The sequence below is a fragment of the Triturus cristatus genome, chromosome 8 (assembly GCF_964204655.1).
Source record: "Triturus cristatus chromosome 8, aTriCri1.1, whole genome shotgun sequence".
Classification (NCBI taxonomy): Eukaryota; Metazoa; Chordata; class Amphibia; order Caudata; family Salamandridae; genus Triturus; species Triturus cristatus.
The window spans coordinates 1,091,130,061-1,091,148,657 of NC_140591.1; the positions used below are offsets into that span (position 1 = coordinate 1,091,130,061).

At 43.8% G+C, this 18,597-nt stretch overlaps 1 protein-coding gene across 1 annotated transcript in view; it reads right to left on the bottom strand.

Moving 5' to 3' along the window:
• Positions 1-18,597, bottom strand: part of ECRG4 (ECRG4 augurin precursor) — a 99,444-nt gene that overhangs the window by 15,997 nt on the left and 64,850 nt on the right. Inside the window, exon 3 of the mRNA XM_085622620.1 lies at positions 6,400-6,557. Coding sequence (XP_085478746.1) covers positions 6,400-6,557 — 158 coding nt within the window. The remainder of the gene's footprint in view (positions 1-6,399; positions 6,558-18,597) is intronic.

The following is an 18,597-nucleotide window of genomic DNA, read 5'->3' on the forward strand; positions in this document are numbered from 1 at the left end:
CCAGCCCAGAGAGGGATCCATGAAATATAGACCAGTTCAAGTCCCAGTGACTGATGGAAGAAAATCCGCCACATTGGTGCAAGTCAATTCAGCGGCAAAGTATGGCTGCCAAAGGGCTGCCTATGTAATTCTCCCATCAGGCAATCTGGAACTTAGGACCCCAACGTGAAGACCATGCAGAAGTTCTTCTCTGCTGAGGGTGGGGTTGACAAGTGTCAGTAGTAGTGCCCCCAGTGAAATGTCCTGTAGATAAGCAATACTCATTGATCCGAACAGCAGGTGGTCCCATCTTTTGGGCTCTCTCAGTCATCAGTGCCTTTCCCCGAAGGCTGGTATGTAAAGCCAAACAGCAGGCCAAGAACAACAACAGAATGCCACTGCTCAACACACAAATACACAGCGAATCAGACAAGTGCGTCTGTGGCAAGACATGGAAAGTTTTGCCAATTATATCAAGAGAGCAATAATAAGAAATTGACACATTTTGAATGCGAGCAAACAATTTTACCAAACACACCTCTGTTTGTTTTTAAACAGTGCAAGAATCTCGAGGATCTGTTAGTACATACTGGATCGAAGAAGAGTACCCACACAGAGAACATAACATGTGTATTTGTAAAGCGTTGTTCACCCAGAGGTATCTTGGCACTGAATAACAGACGTCTATTGTTACCCAACACAATGGTACTCATTTTATCGACCTCAGATGGATGAAAGGCTGAGTGGACCCACTGGCATTTGAACCTGTGACCATGAGGTCGAATACAGGCCCCTGCAGTGGACACATTAGTCAACTGAGCCACTAGAGTCGGGTGTACAATCTCCACTTTGGCACCCTCCAAGGGTAATAGGTCACTTTCATTGCCGCACATGTGGTGTGTGTAAATTTGCCATCCCTTCTAAACAACTAGATTTGGGACTCACGACTCATTGGGAGTTAAGTTGTTTCGTTAACTCCAACAGCAAAGGAGCAATCTACCTAATTACCTTGTGTGCTTCACTATGTGGGAATAAACACTAGGAAGGTTAAGACCTGGCTAATCGAACACAAGAGTGAGGTAAGGTACAAGTGTTCCATTACGGTACTGACTAACCATTTTCTGGAAATGTCACATTGTAAAGATGGCATAAACTGAACTATAGTGGAGAAACCTCAGTTATCATGCTTCCCCACTGACAGACCCCTTGTTCTCCTGATGAAAGAACCATGATGGGTCTTCTGGTTGTGGACAATGTATCAGGACTTAATGACGATGTACCATAGACTACACTATGCGACTCATGGTTTGACTCCTTAAAAAGGGATCTTCAATGCTGGAATCGGATGTGTGTCTCTTTCCTTCACAGTTTGGTCTAGTGCTACAATATAACAAAATCAGCCAACCCATAATTTTGAGCTTGCCCAGTCAGATTATGTCTCCTGGCTCTGGTGACACTATATCTATACAACAATGAGATACCTTGTTGACAGGCCTATGCTTTAGAATTTGCTGTGAATCTTTTATGAAGTTCATTCACCTGTATTCGGGTAAATAGTGCCCATATCGCAACTGTAGAGCTGTGAGATGTCCATTTGACGAAAAACATGTATTACTGTGCTCAATGGATTTATGATTTTTACACCACAAAGGTTCAATCGTGTGAGCCAGTCACACACCACAAGACGTGACATTCATAAACAACTACACCCCCAATGTCCATCATTTCTGTGCAAAATACAAGCGGAGTCTCCCTTCTCCACCCACTAATGCGACCAGGGCTGGCAGCATTACACTCTGTTTCACTGCATACACCAAGCATTGGGAACCAAAATCGGCATTGCCCAAAGTCCGGTGAGAATCGGATGCACTTCTCTGCCTACCAATGTGACCGCAACTGGGTGCAATACACTCTGCCTCTGTGTGCACTGGGAACAAATACATGTCTCAGCGTCCGGCGTGCAACACAACACAGTTAGTGCAGGGGCGTAGCTTCAGGGGAGGGGAAGGGGGGGTGTTTGGGGTGTTACACACCTCCCCTCAATAAATGTATATTCAGATGAATCGTTAGGTACAGGTGCTTTCAGTCGGATATGTTGAGTTTCATCTGTGATTTTTTTGCATAAACACACTGACCAAAACACACACACTCTCTCTCATCTCTGTCTTGAAAACCCTAAACATTTTTATTTTACAGAATATTGTGTTGCTCTCATTTAGTACTTCTATTAATCCATATTCATCTCCCTTTCCACTGCCTCTTAAGTCCCTCTCATACGCCCTGCTTGTCATATTGTGTATTTTAACTTTATATGCCAGCGTGATGGTCGGGAAATCTGATTCTCACGCCCCCAATCTTACTGACCAAGCTACGCCCCAGAGTCCCTGTGCACACTGAGACGATAAATCCGCCTCACACCTTGAGTACTATGTAAAGTGTACTGCTGGCTATACATTGTTCCCTCATTTCTCATTCACAACACGACAAGCAGGCATGCAACAAGAAACAAGTAAGGGGAGGGGGGGGTTCATTTGAAATTATTTACATATTTTCCACCACCTAGGGGGAGACACTTGAGCCAAGAGTTCCATTCCTTGAGACGCTTCCCATTTTCTGTATACAGCGTTATTGCTTTTTGCATTACAGCTCACGCACTATGGAGGTTACCACACGTTGAGACAACATAGTATCACTTTTTATCTTCACCGCCAAATCTAACTTGATTTATTTATTCTGAATACTTTCTCATTTAATGTGTTAACATTAAACCCCCCATGCCAGTTCTGGAGGGTGAGTTGAGACGTATACCTTGACTCACACAGGGTAAGCAACCTTATAGGGCTACGAGATGTATGGATCTGTGGCGTTCAGTGTTCACGCAATATATCTACTGTGTGGTTCATGTTGGATCACTATTGAGGTATCTATACTATATGTATGTTTTAAGCCTCTCATACCATACACAGATACGCCTGTGGAGCTCAACCACTAGAAACACAATTAGTGTTGTATTCCAACTTTTATTTTACATTCACTACTTCATTGCACTAAGATAAGCCGAGAGGGACATGTCCTGATGAAAGCCACTGCACCTCTTTGATGAGGGCATTTGTTTGAGGCAGACACTTGTGGACCACTCTCTGCAGGTGAAACCTATCCCTGTTTCCTTTTAATCGTGTCCACTGTGGACAACAATAAAGACTGAGTCTGCCAGGAGGAAGTTGTAATATGCTCTCACCATTGATGATCTCTCCTCTGCACAACTTTTCATACTTCTCTCACATTTTCCATAGGAATATACCTGCCAATCACATCTCCCGCAGTGCTCTCCTCTAAGTAGGGTTGAAGCCTACACTGGCATCCTGCCAACACGAGGAGCCCTACGATGAAGCAGGACACCCTTGGGTGGGTGAAAGCTTTCGTTCTTAAAGAAGGACTGTTTCCTTTGACAGTTGTGGGACATACAGAGCCTCTGACACTACAGCCTTGAGTATTCATGTTTAATGTGCAGATGATATGTTATGTTATGTTATGTTACGACTATTTATTGTGCGCACAGATACTCCAGCCAAGGAGCGTCCTGGCTCCAGTAAACATAAACCTCCGACTAAATTATCAATAGGAAAATGGCATTGGTGGCTGATGTTTTGAGAAAGACAGCAGGATGTGTCCAAGGCAGAAAGAGTCAAAGCGAGGTCAGGGTAAGATAGAAGTCTTTCAATTTACTAGAGTTTGTTAGTTTCCCCCTTTCTCCCCATTTTCTCTGCTCACTCACATTGGAGTCCCCAGGGCAGTGTTCTTGTGCACCTCCCACTTCCATCTCACTCTAGTCTATCCCTTGGTGGCAGAGGGACCACTGGAGCACCAGGAAGGCACTGAAATGTAGGGCTCCGGTGCTTCGAGAGTAGATCCAGAGCAAAGACTGCTGGGGAGCTCACAGACGGTGGGTGGTACAGTGGTACTGAGATTTTGTGTCCAAGTTGGCTGTTACTACCTCCTGGAACATCATTATCAAAGTAGTTTATTTCGGATTATAAATTCTTAAAAACAGCATACATCACAATCAAAACAGTCAACTAAAATTGTTATGATTGAGATAAAATTAGCAATCGTAAAATATCTCCTAGAAATACATAGTATGTGTCCAAGCTAAAAACATGCCAGTATAGCATCATTAGTGTTAAAAAATATCATAAAGTGCGAATGCTAAGGCAAAGAAGCAGACTAATATTAACACAAGCAATCAAAAGAGCCTGCTCCTCCATTGTCTTAAAGTATCGTAATTACAATAAGTGCAAAGCAAGATACCTTGCAAAAGTCCTTGAAAGACCAATATAATCACGGTGGGTCAATGGTCAACCGCGGAACTGAAGCTTTCCTGGGAACAATTCATGTGGAGAATAAGAACTTAGTGACATTGATATATATAATTTTGTTCATATCAGAGCTCCTGGAACAGGCTGTCCTCCTACTCAGATTGCAGCCTTTTGCTTCCTTGCTACTAATGACTCAGGGTCATTTCACTGCAACAAGACTCAAGCCGGAGGGACAACTAGTACCATCAACACTCTGTAAGCTGGTCATCAGTGCTAGCCCTTACTTCTACTTCATTTAACCTCACCACATAAATTAACCGGTAGACAGTATTTATTTATTTGAGGTTTTATATAGCGCAAACATTACCCGTTAGGGTATCAGAGCGCTTTACAGGGATATACACATTGCGTACAGTATAGGCATAGGCAAAATACAAGGATGGGGTTAGGGAATTGACTACAGTAGGATAAAAGTCAGAGCTATAGACAATAAACAGTACAGTACTAAAATCAGCGAGCGACATGTCAGCAATAAAACACGGGGAGCAATTGATACATAGAGAGGCCAAGCAATACAGGAGATTATGCACAGAAACCTAGGCCATGAAAAGGCGGAATGTGCAATAAAGGGGAGTTATTGGAGGAATTTGCTCATTAGGAAGGTTTTCGCTTCCTTTTTGAAGCGCGACAAAGCAGGAATTCTTCTGATGGAGGGAGGTAGCCAGTTCCAGATTCTTGGTGCGGCCCCACAAAACATGTGTTATATGTTTTCAAGTACCACCACCATGTCAGTGCTGCCCAGCAACTTATCTCTAATACCCAGGGCTGGACTGGCCATAGCAGGCATCAGGCGTTTACCCGGCAGGCTGGAATGGTAGGCCGGGTTTACAGCTGTGGAGGCCGGTTTTGTTACTGGGGGCCAGTTTCGTAACAGTGCTGCAATATCAGGCCCCAGTAATAAAAGCAGCAGTGCACCCTCCTCCTGTACCTGCCCTGCCCACTGGCAGTGGGGGTTTGGGGGGATACTGGTTCGACTAAGATGCCAGGGCTACTTTGGGTTCCCAGTCCGGCCCTGCTAATACCCATTAGCCCTCGAGGCTATCAATACTCTGGCTGTGTGGATCTAGTCACTACTTCCAACATAAAGGCTGCCCTGCTTCAGGTCAGTCTGGGGTCAACTAGCGAGATAGGGGTCACCCAGGGAACTCAATTGCAGCAGCGTCTGTAGCAAAGGACAGGTTCACTTCCCCACTCTTCCACCTGCCTGGCGACAGGTCACACCATACATTCACAGAGCCTGTGTGCCCTGTCTTCAACATCAGTTTTCTCACTTAAACTTTGGAGTAACCTTGGGCAATTGGAACTCAACATGTACAGAAATGCATCTGGTGTACATTAAGACTGCCCATGGGCCTTTTACTGCAGCTGAGAGACATGATAGATCATTATTTTGGCAGTAGGCGGTGAACAAGATATTACTCTATTTTTACAGCATGGGTGGGGAATTCACAGAAGTGAGTCCACTGAGTCGTCCATTCTGCCACGTCTCAAATTGAAAACACTTATCATGACTTTACCTTTTTTATGTATGTTTGTACATAGATCAGTGGATACCCTATACTTAAAATATGTATTTACCAGTTTTTGCAAATCTTTTCGTGAGGTGAGTAGGATGCTATCCCCATAAAGAAGTGGGCTAACATTGCTCACAATGTTGGGTGAGTCATATGCATCTTGAGTTAGGCGCAGTTGCAACTATTCGTACATACAGTAAACTCATAGGGTGATAATGTCCACCTGTGATTAAACGTTGTACATTTTCTCTTGGTGTTGCACCTCACAAATGCATACATTGAATAAATACAAATAACCCTAAATCTATGACGCTATCAACGCTGGCCACATCATTATTTCATTTTCAACCATGTTGCACAGCAGCCGCGCTGCTGTACAACATGGATAAGAAAAACACCTAAGATTTTTTTTGATCTAGGTTGTCTCGACGCAGACACTAGCCGCATTCAAACAGGTTTTAATCATAAAACACACTGTGAAATTCATCATTATTCAAGACTGTTTTTGCTTGCAGTATTTGAATACCTACAGCTTCATCAAATCCCATGTAGATGAATTGCTGGTACCACTGCTGCACGTCTGGCTGGTTTCTGTCCCACAGCTGGCGCTTCTGACGTTTGGGGGTGTTTAAAAAGGCCTTGGCTGCATTCTCCGATACTGACACCTCCGCCTTAGAGGGAACTGGGGCTGAAACAAACACAGCAACAAAATATCACCAATATAAGACTATACTTCTGCAAATTCTGTCGTTGTTCTTTCGATTATTTAGAAGTTGCATGGACTTGTGGAAATATGGATTTTTATGATCAGTTATGTCCCCTATCTTGGACCCCAACGGTTTCATGTATAAATCACAAGTACATGTATGTTTCCTCCAGTTCCAGTTATGAAGACGCAAACACATGTGCGTCCACCGTCAACATGTCCTCTTTCAGATCCACCATGAATGGGCCGGATATTCTATTCCTAAGTATGAAAGGCCACCGGCTTTATATGGTTCATTTATGCCATTTTACAGTCCAGGCGAGTAGGCCCTGATTCTGCCATTAAGCCTTTTCCTGCCTTCTGCCTCTGAAAGCTCCAGTCTGAGCTCGCATCTGTATCCATGAACTTTGTCCTACTCCCTGCGCGGCTAACGGTGCCTGACTCGACCTGTCTGCTTGCCAAAAACTGTATTTCACCTTCGAGATTATCTGCTCCGCTCCCCATCCAATGCATTCCTGTCTAGTAGTTTAAGTAAACATTCTTCCAGCTACCGAGCAAAAGGCCCGGCTTCTCTGTCTTTATGCAAGTAATTCATAGCCCTGTTACTATGGAAGATTTCTGCCCTTGCATCTCATGTAGACACTTAGACGCTTGTACACGCACTCACAGTCAGTATAGAATAGATTTTGTTCGAGAGACCTTTCCTTTTGGATAACATAGTTCTTTAAACATAGGATGTTAGATATGATTTGGGATTAGGTTGACTTGACCCCCCAGACTTCTGTCTCCACATGTAGAGCTAAATGTCAAGTCCCCTTCACCCCCTAGTTGCACGTCAATCACACGTCATGCTGCTGCGCGCGCATCTCTGCCAAGTATTTCTGCTGATATTGCGAAATTCTTTCATGGAACCACCCATTTATGACATCATACCTAATGACGTTCTTTAGTTACGCCTAGTTACACCCATTTTAGTTACGCATGTATGTTTTTATCTCTGTTATCAACTGTTACGCCTCCTGCATCTGTTTCACTATAATGCCTCTGTATAAAAATGATTACCTGTCAATAAAGTTGGTCCTTCACTTCCTGAACCTTCGTGGTGATGGAATATGGAGTCCTCAATTCGAATTGATTTTGGAATAAAGCCCGTTCCGAACCTCTAATACCACGGATTCTGCCTCTTATTTTACTGAGCTATTATTATAGATTTTCCGCATCAAATTAAGTACCGGTAATTAAATTATTTACCACATATATGGCGCCCGAACAGGGACACTTTCTCATCTCACGCGCCGGAGGTGCGTTGCAGGCCCGGTCTCCTGCCACAGCTGGACGGACAACAACGCGTACCCACAGGATTTCCTGTATCTCCCTCCTGCCGAGCGGGGGTAACTGAGGCTGCGATCAACACCCAGACGAGGCGGTGAGAAGTGCGAAGTATCCCGACCAGAGCCTAGCTGAGAGAGCAAGATCCGAGGTATACAGAGGCCCACCAGTTTCCGAAGTTCCGAAGTTTCGAGTCGAGTCCAGTCCGGTTCAAGTCCAGTTCAGTTCAGTTCCGAGGCCTTCCGTTCCGAGCTACCCGGTGAGTACCATTGTCGGGGAGGCGTTCTGACGTGCACATAGGTTGTGCCGGTCAAGACGGGTTTGGGTACACAAATCCGGTCTGCACTGTTTCAGCAGTGTATCTGTACTGTTTAGCAGTATATCAAGTATGTCTAGTATATAATTCAGAATTACCTAGTTAGTGCCGAGTATTATGCTTAGTGACTAGTTCCCTAAATGGCCATCATTGTTGTTCATTAAATGTTAAATGTTAAATGTTTTAAATACGTTCTGCATATTGTGGTGTGAATGACTGTTCATTATTGTGTTTTGTTGTATTAAACGTGTTCAAAATTAGGTATCAGATCAGTTCTCAATATGCCGCTCTTTTCGAAGTTAAGACAGATCAAAACTAGAAAAGGGGTACTCGAAGAAGCTGTTCCCATTCCTCCTAGGGACACTCCAGGGTACTTCATGTATCATAAACATGGCCTAGACGCCATATTATTTCTTGATTTATGGGTAGACTACACCAAGGAATTACCAGAAAGTCAGAGGTGGCCCGCAGCTGGGACCTGGGATGCAGATTGCATCATGAAAGTAGAGGAAGAATTATGGAAAAAGAAAGCTAGACAGTCACAGAAAGATGCCATTGAATTATGGCGTAAAGAATCATATAGACGTACAGAAAAAGCACTCAGACAGGAAGAGAAAAGTAAAGAGAATTCAAATAAAGTTCGAGAAAATATATTAATTGAAGAAGGTACTCGAGTAAAATCAGAACAAGTAGACAGACAAAGAAATGCCCTTATGAATGGTATGTATCCTCTTCTGGCCGAAGGGTTACCTAAGGCTACTCCGGAGATACCAAAAGACTTGCCACCCCCATTGTTTCCGATAAAAGCACATCCCAAAGGGCATCCCAGAACCGCAGAAGATGTTTTCCTTTCCTCTTATTTAGACGACGCAGCTCCCGAGTATGCTAATACTGCGCCACATAGACCGCCTACCGAGGGGGTTCAACGCCAAGACCCTCCTCCGTCTGTACCTCCACAACAACAAACTCCGACACAAGTTCCGGCAAGCACATCTGTTTCTACAGCTGTATCCACACCTATGGTTGCTATATCACGTTCAAACGAATCCTTTCACATCCAGCACCCCAGGTGGTGCTACAGGAGGTACATCAAACATTTTTTCCACGCCACCCAGAGTAAATAAACTTTCCTTTCAAGAATTAGCCCACCAACGTACGCCCAAACTAGTAACTCCCGACATGCTTAAGGAACTTCTAATAGATTGTAGATATGACCCTGTGCCCGGCAAAGAGGACGAAATGCTGCTGGCATCATTACGTATCCGACGAGCTGCAATATATTTAGGGAGGCTACCAGGAATGACTACACATTTAGAAAATATATATCACTTTGTCCAGTCAGGGCGAGATTCTGAGAGTATTAATAGAGCCATGGAGTACCAGAAAGTGGAGATACAGGGGGAACTGTTACGTTTCCTCATAAATTGTGTGATCAGAAATCAAGACCGACCAGGGGTAAATCCGGAGGAAATGCAAATTCTTACCACATGGAGTCGGAATATATCAGAGGGGAGACATGATAAACGATTAAGTATAGTAGCTATGTGCCGAAAAATCCGCAAAGAAGTAGAACGAATACACGAAGAAAGATTAGCAGTAGACCAGCCTGAACAAACCGAGGAGGAGGAAGAATTAGAACTGCCCACAGGACAGTTAGAAACCATGGCCTATGTAGGTAGAGGAAGATCATGCAATAATACTAGATGCTTTACTGATCCGATACGTCCGATACGTCCAGATAATAACAGAAATTTCCAAACACCTATAATAAATATAAGGTCCCCCGAACATTCGTTCCAAGCCGCTGACAAATTACTCCGAGAACGAAGGGGTTATCATATACTCGATTCTATGGACGAACAAGAATTAGCCAGGTCAGCCGTTCACTGGGTTGACAGTCCCGGAAAATATAGTGATGATACACTAGCACATACGTTTTTGAACCTCACCCCAGATGAACAGCGTTTAGCTGGTATCTACATGATTCAACAACTCCTTATATTATATAAAAGCCAACACTCCGATCCTGGTCCCTTACCTGATATATTGACTGAATTACTCACGAATAAATGGAGAGGTTCAGGTACTGAGTTAATTAGAGAAATACTAGAATCCAGAAAGCAGTACATTCTTTTTGTATGTCCCGAACATGTCTCACTGCCCATCAAGGAAAGAACGACGTATTATATGGATAGACAGAATCCTTTACGCGAAGTGCACCCGATAAAAGGGGATGACAACCAGTTTAAACGTGTGTTTGTATACACACCCATATCTAAAATAGAACTATTAGAAATGAAGAAAGTGGTACCCAGTCATGACAAAGACCCAGCGGGTTTCCACCGTGAAATTAAAGACATGTTGCTCATGGGAGAGTATACCTATCCCGACATTATGAAAATATTGAAGGTATTAATGCCTGCGGGCATTTACGAAAAACTCAAGGAAAAGGATTGGGAGGTGGGAGACCAAAAGATAGATTGGACAGCATTAGAAAACGAAGAAAAAGCTCGAGGTCCAGGTTCAGGGCTTGGGGACAAGACCAAAACACTACCAGGTTTACTAGTACAGGTACTGCCACGTTTATTAACTACGAAAAAGGAAGACTGGGGTGCAATCTCAGCCTGTAAACAAAAGCAAGATGAGGACACTAGTGATTTCTATGCCCGATTTGAAAAATGTTTTGGTATAAATAGTGGAATAAAAGCAAGTAGCGAATCGTACCCACATCTGTTTGTGACAAAATTAGTTGAAAATTCCATGCCCCAAGTTAAGAATAGAGTATTGAAATTCGAGAGTACCTGGCAAGGTAACACTCCGTCACAAATGTTACAAATGCTACAGTACCATCGCAATAGAATTAGAGAGGAACAAGAACATGAACAAAGACGCATGAAAGACACGAAAATGAAAATGCTAGTTTCCCAGACAGTTCCAGCTGACGGTCATAAAAAGGGTATGACACAGTCCAGTGTTTCAGTAGGTTCTGTAAAAGGGACATGCAACTATTGTAAACAGCCAGGTCATTATGTACACGATTGTCCAGTTTTAAAACATAATATCGCCATAGGTAATACAAAAGAAAGACCACGGCCACTTAGACAGGATCAGAACCAACAAGGAGCCCCGCAGCATGCACAGTCCATGCCAGCTCCGCAACAGTCTATGTCAGCTCCGCCACCGCAGCCTATTGCTGCCACACAAACAACGACACAACAGATGTACCAGACCGCACAGTATGACTATCCTGATTATCAACGATACTCATGAAACAGCCTAGAGAGGGAAGTTGGCTTACCCCTTATCGAGGTTCCTGTAGATCAAGAAGGACCTTATGTACACAGTGAACTATTAGGCCAAGATAGAAAATTTTTACTTGATACAGGGGCAAGCCGAACAACCATAAAACGTAGTGAAGTTCCAGGGGCACCCCTCTCAGGCTCACAGAATATTTCCCTTGGCTTTTCAGGAAAACCTATCATTAACGAAGTATCACAGCCTCTTCCACTTACGATTGGTCCCTTGACACGAACTACAGATTTATTGCTTACTAAATCCTGTCCAGAAAACCTGTTAGGTATAAAAACATTGAAAGCTCTAGGAGCTATAATATGTTGTTCTCCGGAAGGAGTAAGATTGTTTTTACGTGATTTCAAAGGGCACTACGTGTCCCGAGACATGGATCACCGACTGCAGACTTTACCCACACATTTATGGGCACAAGGCCCTACAGATGTTGGTTGCATGAACATTACACCATATCGAGTCACACTAAAGACAGGAGTGGTACTACCACGAATGCGACAATACAAGTTACCCCCAGATGCTGTAGTGGCTTTACTGCAAATCATTGACGAGCTTATTACCCAAGGAGTGGTTGTGGAAACCGACTCCAATGTATGTAATTCCCCGATAATTCCGATTCTTAAACGAACTGATCCAAAAGCCCCGCCAGTATATCGACTGGTTATTGATCTGCGCGAATTAAATAAATGTATTGTCCCACAATACCCAGTAGTCCCAGACATTTCTTCATTACTGACAGCCATTGATTCCGAAGCAACATTCTTTACTGTAATTGATCTCAAGAATGCCTTTTTCAGCGTCCCAATAGATCCGGAAAGCCAATACTTGTTCGGATTTAGTTTAAATGGACGAAGCTTTAAATTCACACGCGCACCTCAAGGATTCACAGAAAGCCCCAGCATCTATAGCCAAGCACTGAAACGAGAACTTGACAGTATCCACATGCCAGTCAACACTGCCCTGCTTCAATATGTCGATGATCTGCTGATCACCGCTAGAAGCGAACCTGAATGTGAAAAAGCCTCACTGACGGTTTTACAATTTTTGGCCGAAAAGGGGCACAAGGTGTCCCCTTCTAAGCTGCAATTCTGTGTCCAGCGAGTTGTTTACCTTGGGCACTCGCTGTCCAAGGAGGGAAGGCAGCTTACACCCGATCGCATCCAGTTAATTGCTAACATGCCAATACCCAAGACACAAAAGGAGGTGCGGGCTTTTATAGGCCTCACTTCATATTGTAGGCAGTGGATCCCTCAGTATGCATTTCTAGCAAAACCACTCATTCAGTTGACAACACAGGAGGCAGCCACATCGACTGTTCTCCCTTGGACTCAGGAACATACACAAGCTTTTGAAAGCCTAAAGAAAGCTTTATGTCAAGCACCTGTTTTAGCAACACCATGTTACAACAAACAGTTTACACTCTTTGTTACAGAACGCGAAGGTACTGCCTTGTCAGTACTCACACAGGAACAAGCAGGATCACACAAACCATGTGCTTATTTTTCTAGTACATTAGATCCTGTAGCTCAGGCTCTGCCTGCGTGCCTGAAATCAGTGGCAGCAACAGCTTTAGCAATCCGACAAAGCGATGCCATAGTGTTAGGACACCAATTGACAGTACAAGTACCACATGCAGTAGAGGTTCTCTTGAACCGCACACAAACACAACACTTGACTATAGCAAGACTCACCGGTTACGAATTAACATTGTTTCAGCCACACATAGAAATCAGACGTTGTAGTACATTGAATCCTGCCACACTGTTACCAGTAAACGGAACAGACCCACTAGCACATGATTGTATTGAAGTTATCACTATCACGACGAAACCCAGACAAGACTTGACGGACGTCCCATTGTCAGATCCAGACCTGACGTTGTACGTAGATGGTTCATGTATGAGAACAAGTACAGGAGAGCTAGTGGCCGCGTATGCAGTCACAACAGACACTGAAGTCATTGAAACAAATTGCATAAATACCCTGTCAGCTCAAGCAGCAGAGCTCATCGCTCTGACACAAGCCTGTATTCAAGCCACAAATAAAAAAGTCAACATATACACTGATTCACGTTATGCATTCGGAGTTGTACATGACTTCGGCGTGCTGTGGCGAGAGAGAGGTTATTTAACTTCTCACGGTGCCCACATTCAGCACGGACCCCTCATTCATGCCTTATTAGATGCAATACATCTACCCACTGCAATATCAATTATGAAATGTAAAGCTCATACGAAAGTTACTGATATCATTTCCCAAGGCAATGATCTAGCTGACAGAACAGCTAAACAGACTGCTCAAACTCACACATCTGACATGACAAAGACAATAGTTCTGGCACCAACACATTGCATGACGGTTAAGGATCCCGCTCTTGACGTAATTGACATACAGACACATGCTACACCAGATGAAATAAAGAAATGGACTGAATTAGGAGGGATCCAAACGGATCAAGGATGGATGACGAAGGAAAAATCTGTATGGTTCCTTCCTGATTCTATGGTTCAAGTTATCATTAACACTATACATAGTCCAGCACACCTAGGAGAAAAAGCTATGCTAGACAGCATTCAACACATTTGGTTCAACAAACATTTACGAGCAGCAGCTAAACAAAAAGTTCGTACCTGTATGATCTGTTGTCAGTTCAACCCAGGTAAAAGCTTTCCCGTAGAACAGGGTGGATTTCAGCCTCCTGAGCACCCTTTTGAAGTCCTCCAGATGGATTATATCCAGATGGAACGATGTCGAGGATTCACATATGTTCTTGTAGTTGTCTGTGCTCTTTCCCGTTGGACAGAGGCATACCCGGTTTCAGATTACACTGCCCCGACTACTGCCAAACAGTTGGTTCGAGAATTCTTCCCACGGTACGGTTTACCACGTGTTGTCTACTCAGATAACGGCCAGCCGTTCTCATCCGAACTAATGAAACACGTTTCACTTTTGTTAGGCTATCAGTGGAGATTTCACTGTGTCCGACACCCCGAGGCAGCAGGTCTCGTGGAACGACATAATCAAACTCTGAAAATTAGATTGTCCAAAATATGTAGAGAGAAAGGTGTCGACTGGGTAGTAGCCTTACCAGTTGCACTCTTTTACATGAGAATGGTAGCGCACTCTCGAACAGGGCTATCCCCTTATGAGGTGATCTTCGGTAGACCACCAAATATGTGGGGGACGCCTATACCACGCAAAATAACTGATGTTGACTGTAATATGCTGACAGATTACTTGGCTTCCTTGATGTCTGCACTACAATCTTGTCGTTCACAGGTAGCTGCAGCCTTTCCCGACAACACCGAGGTGAAACCCCATGACGTAGTTCCCGGGGACCTGGTGTTAGTGAGGAACTTTGACCGGAAGTCTCAGCTGGATCCTAGGTGGAAATCGCCTCAACTAGTACTGCTCACCACGAGGACAGCCGTGAAGATCGAAGGTCGCAAAGGTTGGATACATTCAAGTCATATCAAGAAATTTCATGGACTACCGTCTGATGTAAACGATACACCTCGCGTGTCTTCACCGATTGACTCAAAGCTTCCTTTGATTGAACAGAGTAATAAGGAACTATACAAACTAAAACTACGGTCTAACAAGTCAGACAATTTGATTGTTTAAGTCCTCTCCAAGGTGAATCGGTCGAATTTGTCTCTGACATGTATTCCCTAGACCTGAATAGAGAAAGAAACCGAAAGATGCAGTTGAAACAACATGCGTACTGTAAATCACTGCGTAGTCATTGCACAGTGACGTTATTAATTTTGTTTTTCTTAAGTCTTTTAATAATCGCTGCAAGTATATTGTTGCACATATATTATCCTATTTCTAAACATGTTTACAATGTTACTGCTGAACATTCTTTTAGTGAATTACCCCCGCATGAGTTGTCCTATAGATTTGCGCTGCGCAATAACACTTTTATTAGTATGTTACATCATTCCCATCAGACTAGCAATGCTACCAATTGTTGGATATGTGGCCGACTCCCTCCCTATCAGAACTATAAGGGAATTCTGCCTCTCTTTCCATATCCGTTCACACACAATGGCTCCTGTGGAGCATGGTTTAGTTTAATTAATTACTTAGATTCAAACTCAGTAACTTATCAAGATACTTGGGTAAGGGGAAACCTGAAACTAGCTTTACTCAAAGTCTGCTACCCTAACAAGGAGGGACTTCCCAAAAGAACAGGAACTGATCTAGAAAATGAAGTATATGGATTAGGGAATTTCACGCTTAATCTCATGATCCTGAATGTTGAATCCGAAGCTGCACCAATTTTGCCCGCTATGTCAGTATTTCCAGTTAAAGGTGAATTATGTGTAAGAAAGAATGGTTCCATACATATGGGCCATAGTAGATGCACCACTGTAATAGAATTCAGTGATCAAGGCAAGTCTACATTTAGAGCTTCTCGCCATTCCTACTTCGTATGTGGTCAGACTGCATATATACGTCTACCTCTAGATTGGGATGGTACCTGCTACATCGGATTCCTTTTGCCACCTGTTTTCCTAGCTCCTCCTGATTATCACAGAAATACTCATTTAGTACACAATAGAGAACGGAGAGATCTCCCAATAGTCGACTACACTGAAACAGCATGGGAAAAATACACAGATTTCAATAAAGGTCTCTTTCCCTATATAGGTACAGTTACCAATAGTAAGCTGATACGTAGATTAACCAGAACCCTTGAAGCAGTAGTGAACGAAACTATTTCCGCCTTAGGCAATTTAACAGAAGAGCAGTCTGCTATGCGGATTGTTGTGCTTCAAAATCGTCTTGTCCTTGACGTCATCCTGGCCGATAGGGGCGGAGCTTGTAGGGTCATCGGATCAAGTTGTTGCATTTTCATACCAGAAAATTCGCCGTCTGTATATAAAGCCATAACTCGCCTTCATAAGATTGTAAGCCAGATACACCAGAATCCAGGCACCTGGACTTGGTCCGGTTGGTTTTGGAGTGTATTGTCAACCTTTGGATGGAGGGTCCTATCCTCCCTAGGTATTGGCTTTCTCATACTATTCAGTTGCTGCTTATGCCTACAATGTGGACCAGCGATTTGTGGTCTGTGTGCCACATCGTGTATTCCACCACCAAGATTTCATTCATCCCGGAAGAAGAAAGAAGAACAAATGATGCTATATGAACAGATCAACGGATTGATGAAGATTGATCTCTCTTAAGGGCAAGTAGGGGACAAGGAGGGAATGTGGAAATATGGATTTTATGATCAGTTATGTCCCCTATCTTGGACCCCAACGGTTTCATGTATAAATCACAAGTACATGCATGTTTCCTCCAGTTCCAGTTATGAAGACGCAAACACATGTGCGTCCACCGTCAACATGTCCTCTTTCAGATCCACCATGAATGGGCCGGATATTCTATTCCTAAGTATGAAAGGCCACCGGCTTTATATGGTTCATTTATGCCATTTTACAGTCCAGGCGAGTAGGCCCTGATTCTGCCATTAAGCCTTTTCCTGCCTTCTGCCTCTGAAAGCTCCAGTCTGAGCTCGCATCTGTATCCATGAACTTTGTCCTACTCCCTGCGCGGCTAACGGTGCCTGACTCGACCTGTCTGCTTGCCAAAAACTGTATTTCACCTTCGAGATTATCTGCTCCGCTCCCCATCCAATGCATTCCTGTCTAGTAGTTTAAGTAAACATTCTTCCAGCTACCGAGCAAAAGGCCCGGCTTCTCTGTCTTTATGCAAGTAATTCATAGCCCTGTTACTATGGAAGATTTCTGCCCTTGCATCTCATGTAGACACTTAGACGCTTGTACACGCACTCACAGTCAGTATAGAATAGATTTTGTTCGAGAGACCTTTCCTTTTGGATAACATAGTTCTTTAAACATAGGATGTTAGATATGATTTGGGATTAGGTTGACTTGACCCCCCAGACTTCTGTCTCCACATGTAGAGCTAAATGTCAAGTCCCCTTCACCCCCTAGTTGCACGTCAATCACACGTCATGCTGCTGCGCGCGCATCTCTGCCAAGTATTTCTGCTGATATTGCGAAATTCTTTCATGGAACCACCCATTTATGACATCATACCTAATGACGTTCTTTAGTTACGCCTAGTTACACCCATTTTAGTTACGCATGTATGTTTTTATCTCTGTTATCAACTGTTACGCCTCCTGCATCTGTTTCACTATAATGCCTCTGTATAAAAATGATTACCTGTCAATAAAGTTGGTCCTTCACTTCCTGAACCTTCGTGGTGATGGAATATGGAGTCCTCAATTCGAATTGATTTTGGAATAAAGCCCGTTCCGAACCTCTAATACCACGGATTCTGCCTCTTATTTTACTGAGCTATTATTATAGATTTTCCGCATCAAATTAAGTACCGGTAATTAAATTATTTACCACAGACTGCAGAACAGTTCTTCTGTTAAAAAGTCACATAAATCTCTTAGAAGCATTGCAGAGTGTAGTTTTTCGCCAAGGCTGTTTGTGGAATTTTCTGGATGAGCTGGTCAGCGTGGGCGATTGCAATTAAATTGTCTAGTGGGCAGTGGCGGTGCGTCCATTAGGACGCTGGGGCATTGCCCCACAAGCCGCCCGCGCCCACAGCTCCCTCGGCGTCTCTGAACTTAAGTAAACTCTCAGTTGGTTCAGAGTGCCGCGGCTAGAGCCATACTTATGGTTGACTTCAGGACCCATATGACCCCTCACCTCAGATCCCTACACTGGCTTCCAGTACGTAAGAGGGTGATTTTTAAGGCCTTGGTACTGGCCTTTAAGGCATTCCACAACATTGGGGCTCCGTATTTGAAAAATAGATGCCAGCTCTATGTTCCAGCTCGAAACCTACGGTCCTCAAACTCATGTTTGTCACAGACCCCAAGGTTTCTTCGCTCTCAACTGGGTGGTCGCTCCTTTCAGGTGGTGGCCCCCGGGCTTTGGAATAACCTACCTCTTGATCTGCGTCGTGAGGGGAATCTTTTGTGCTTTTGCCACAAGCTTAAAACTTGCCTGTTTGTATGATCGGCGGCCTCGAGGCTTCATAGACGTGTTCTTGTCACTGGTCCCTCTTGTTTTTAGC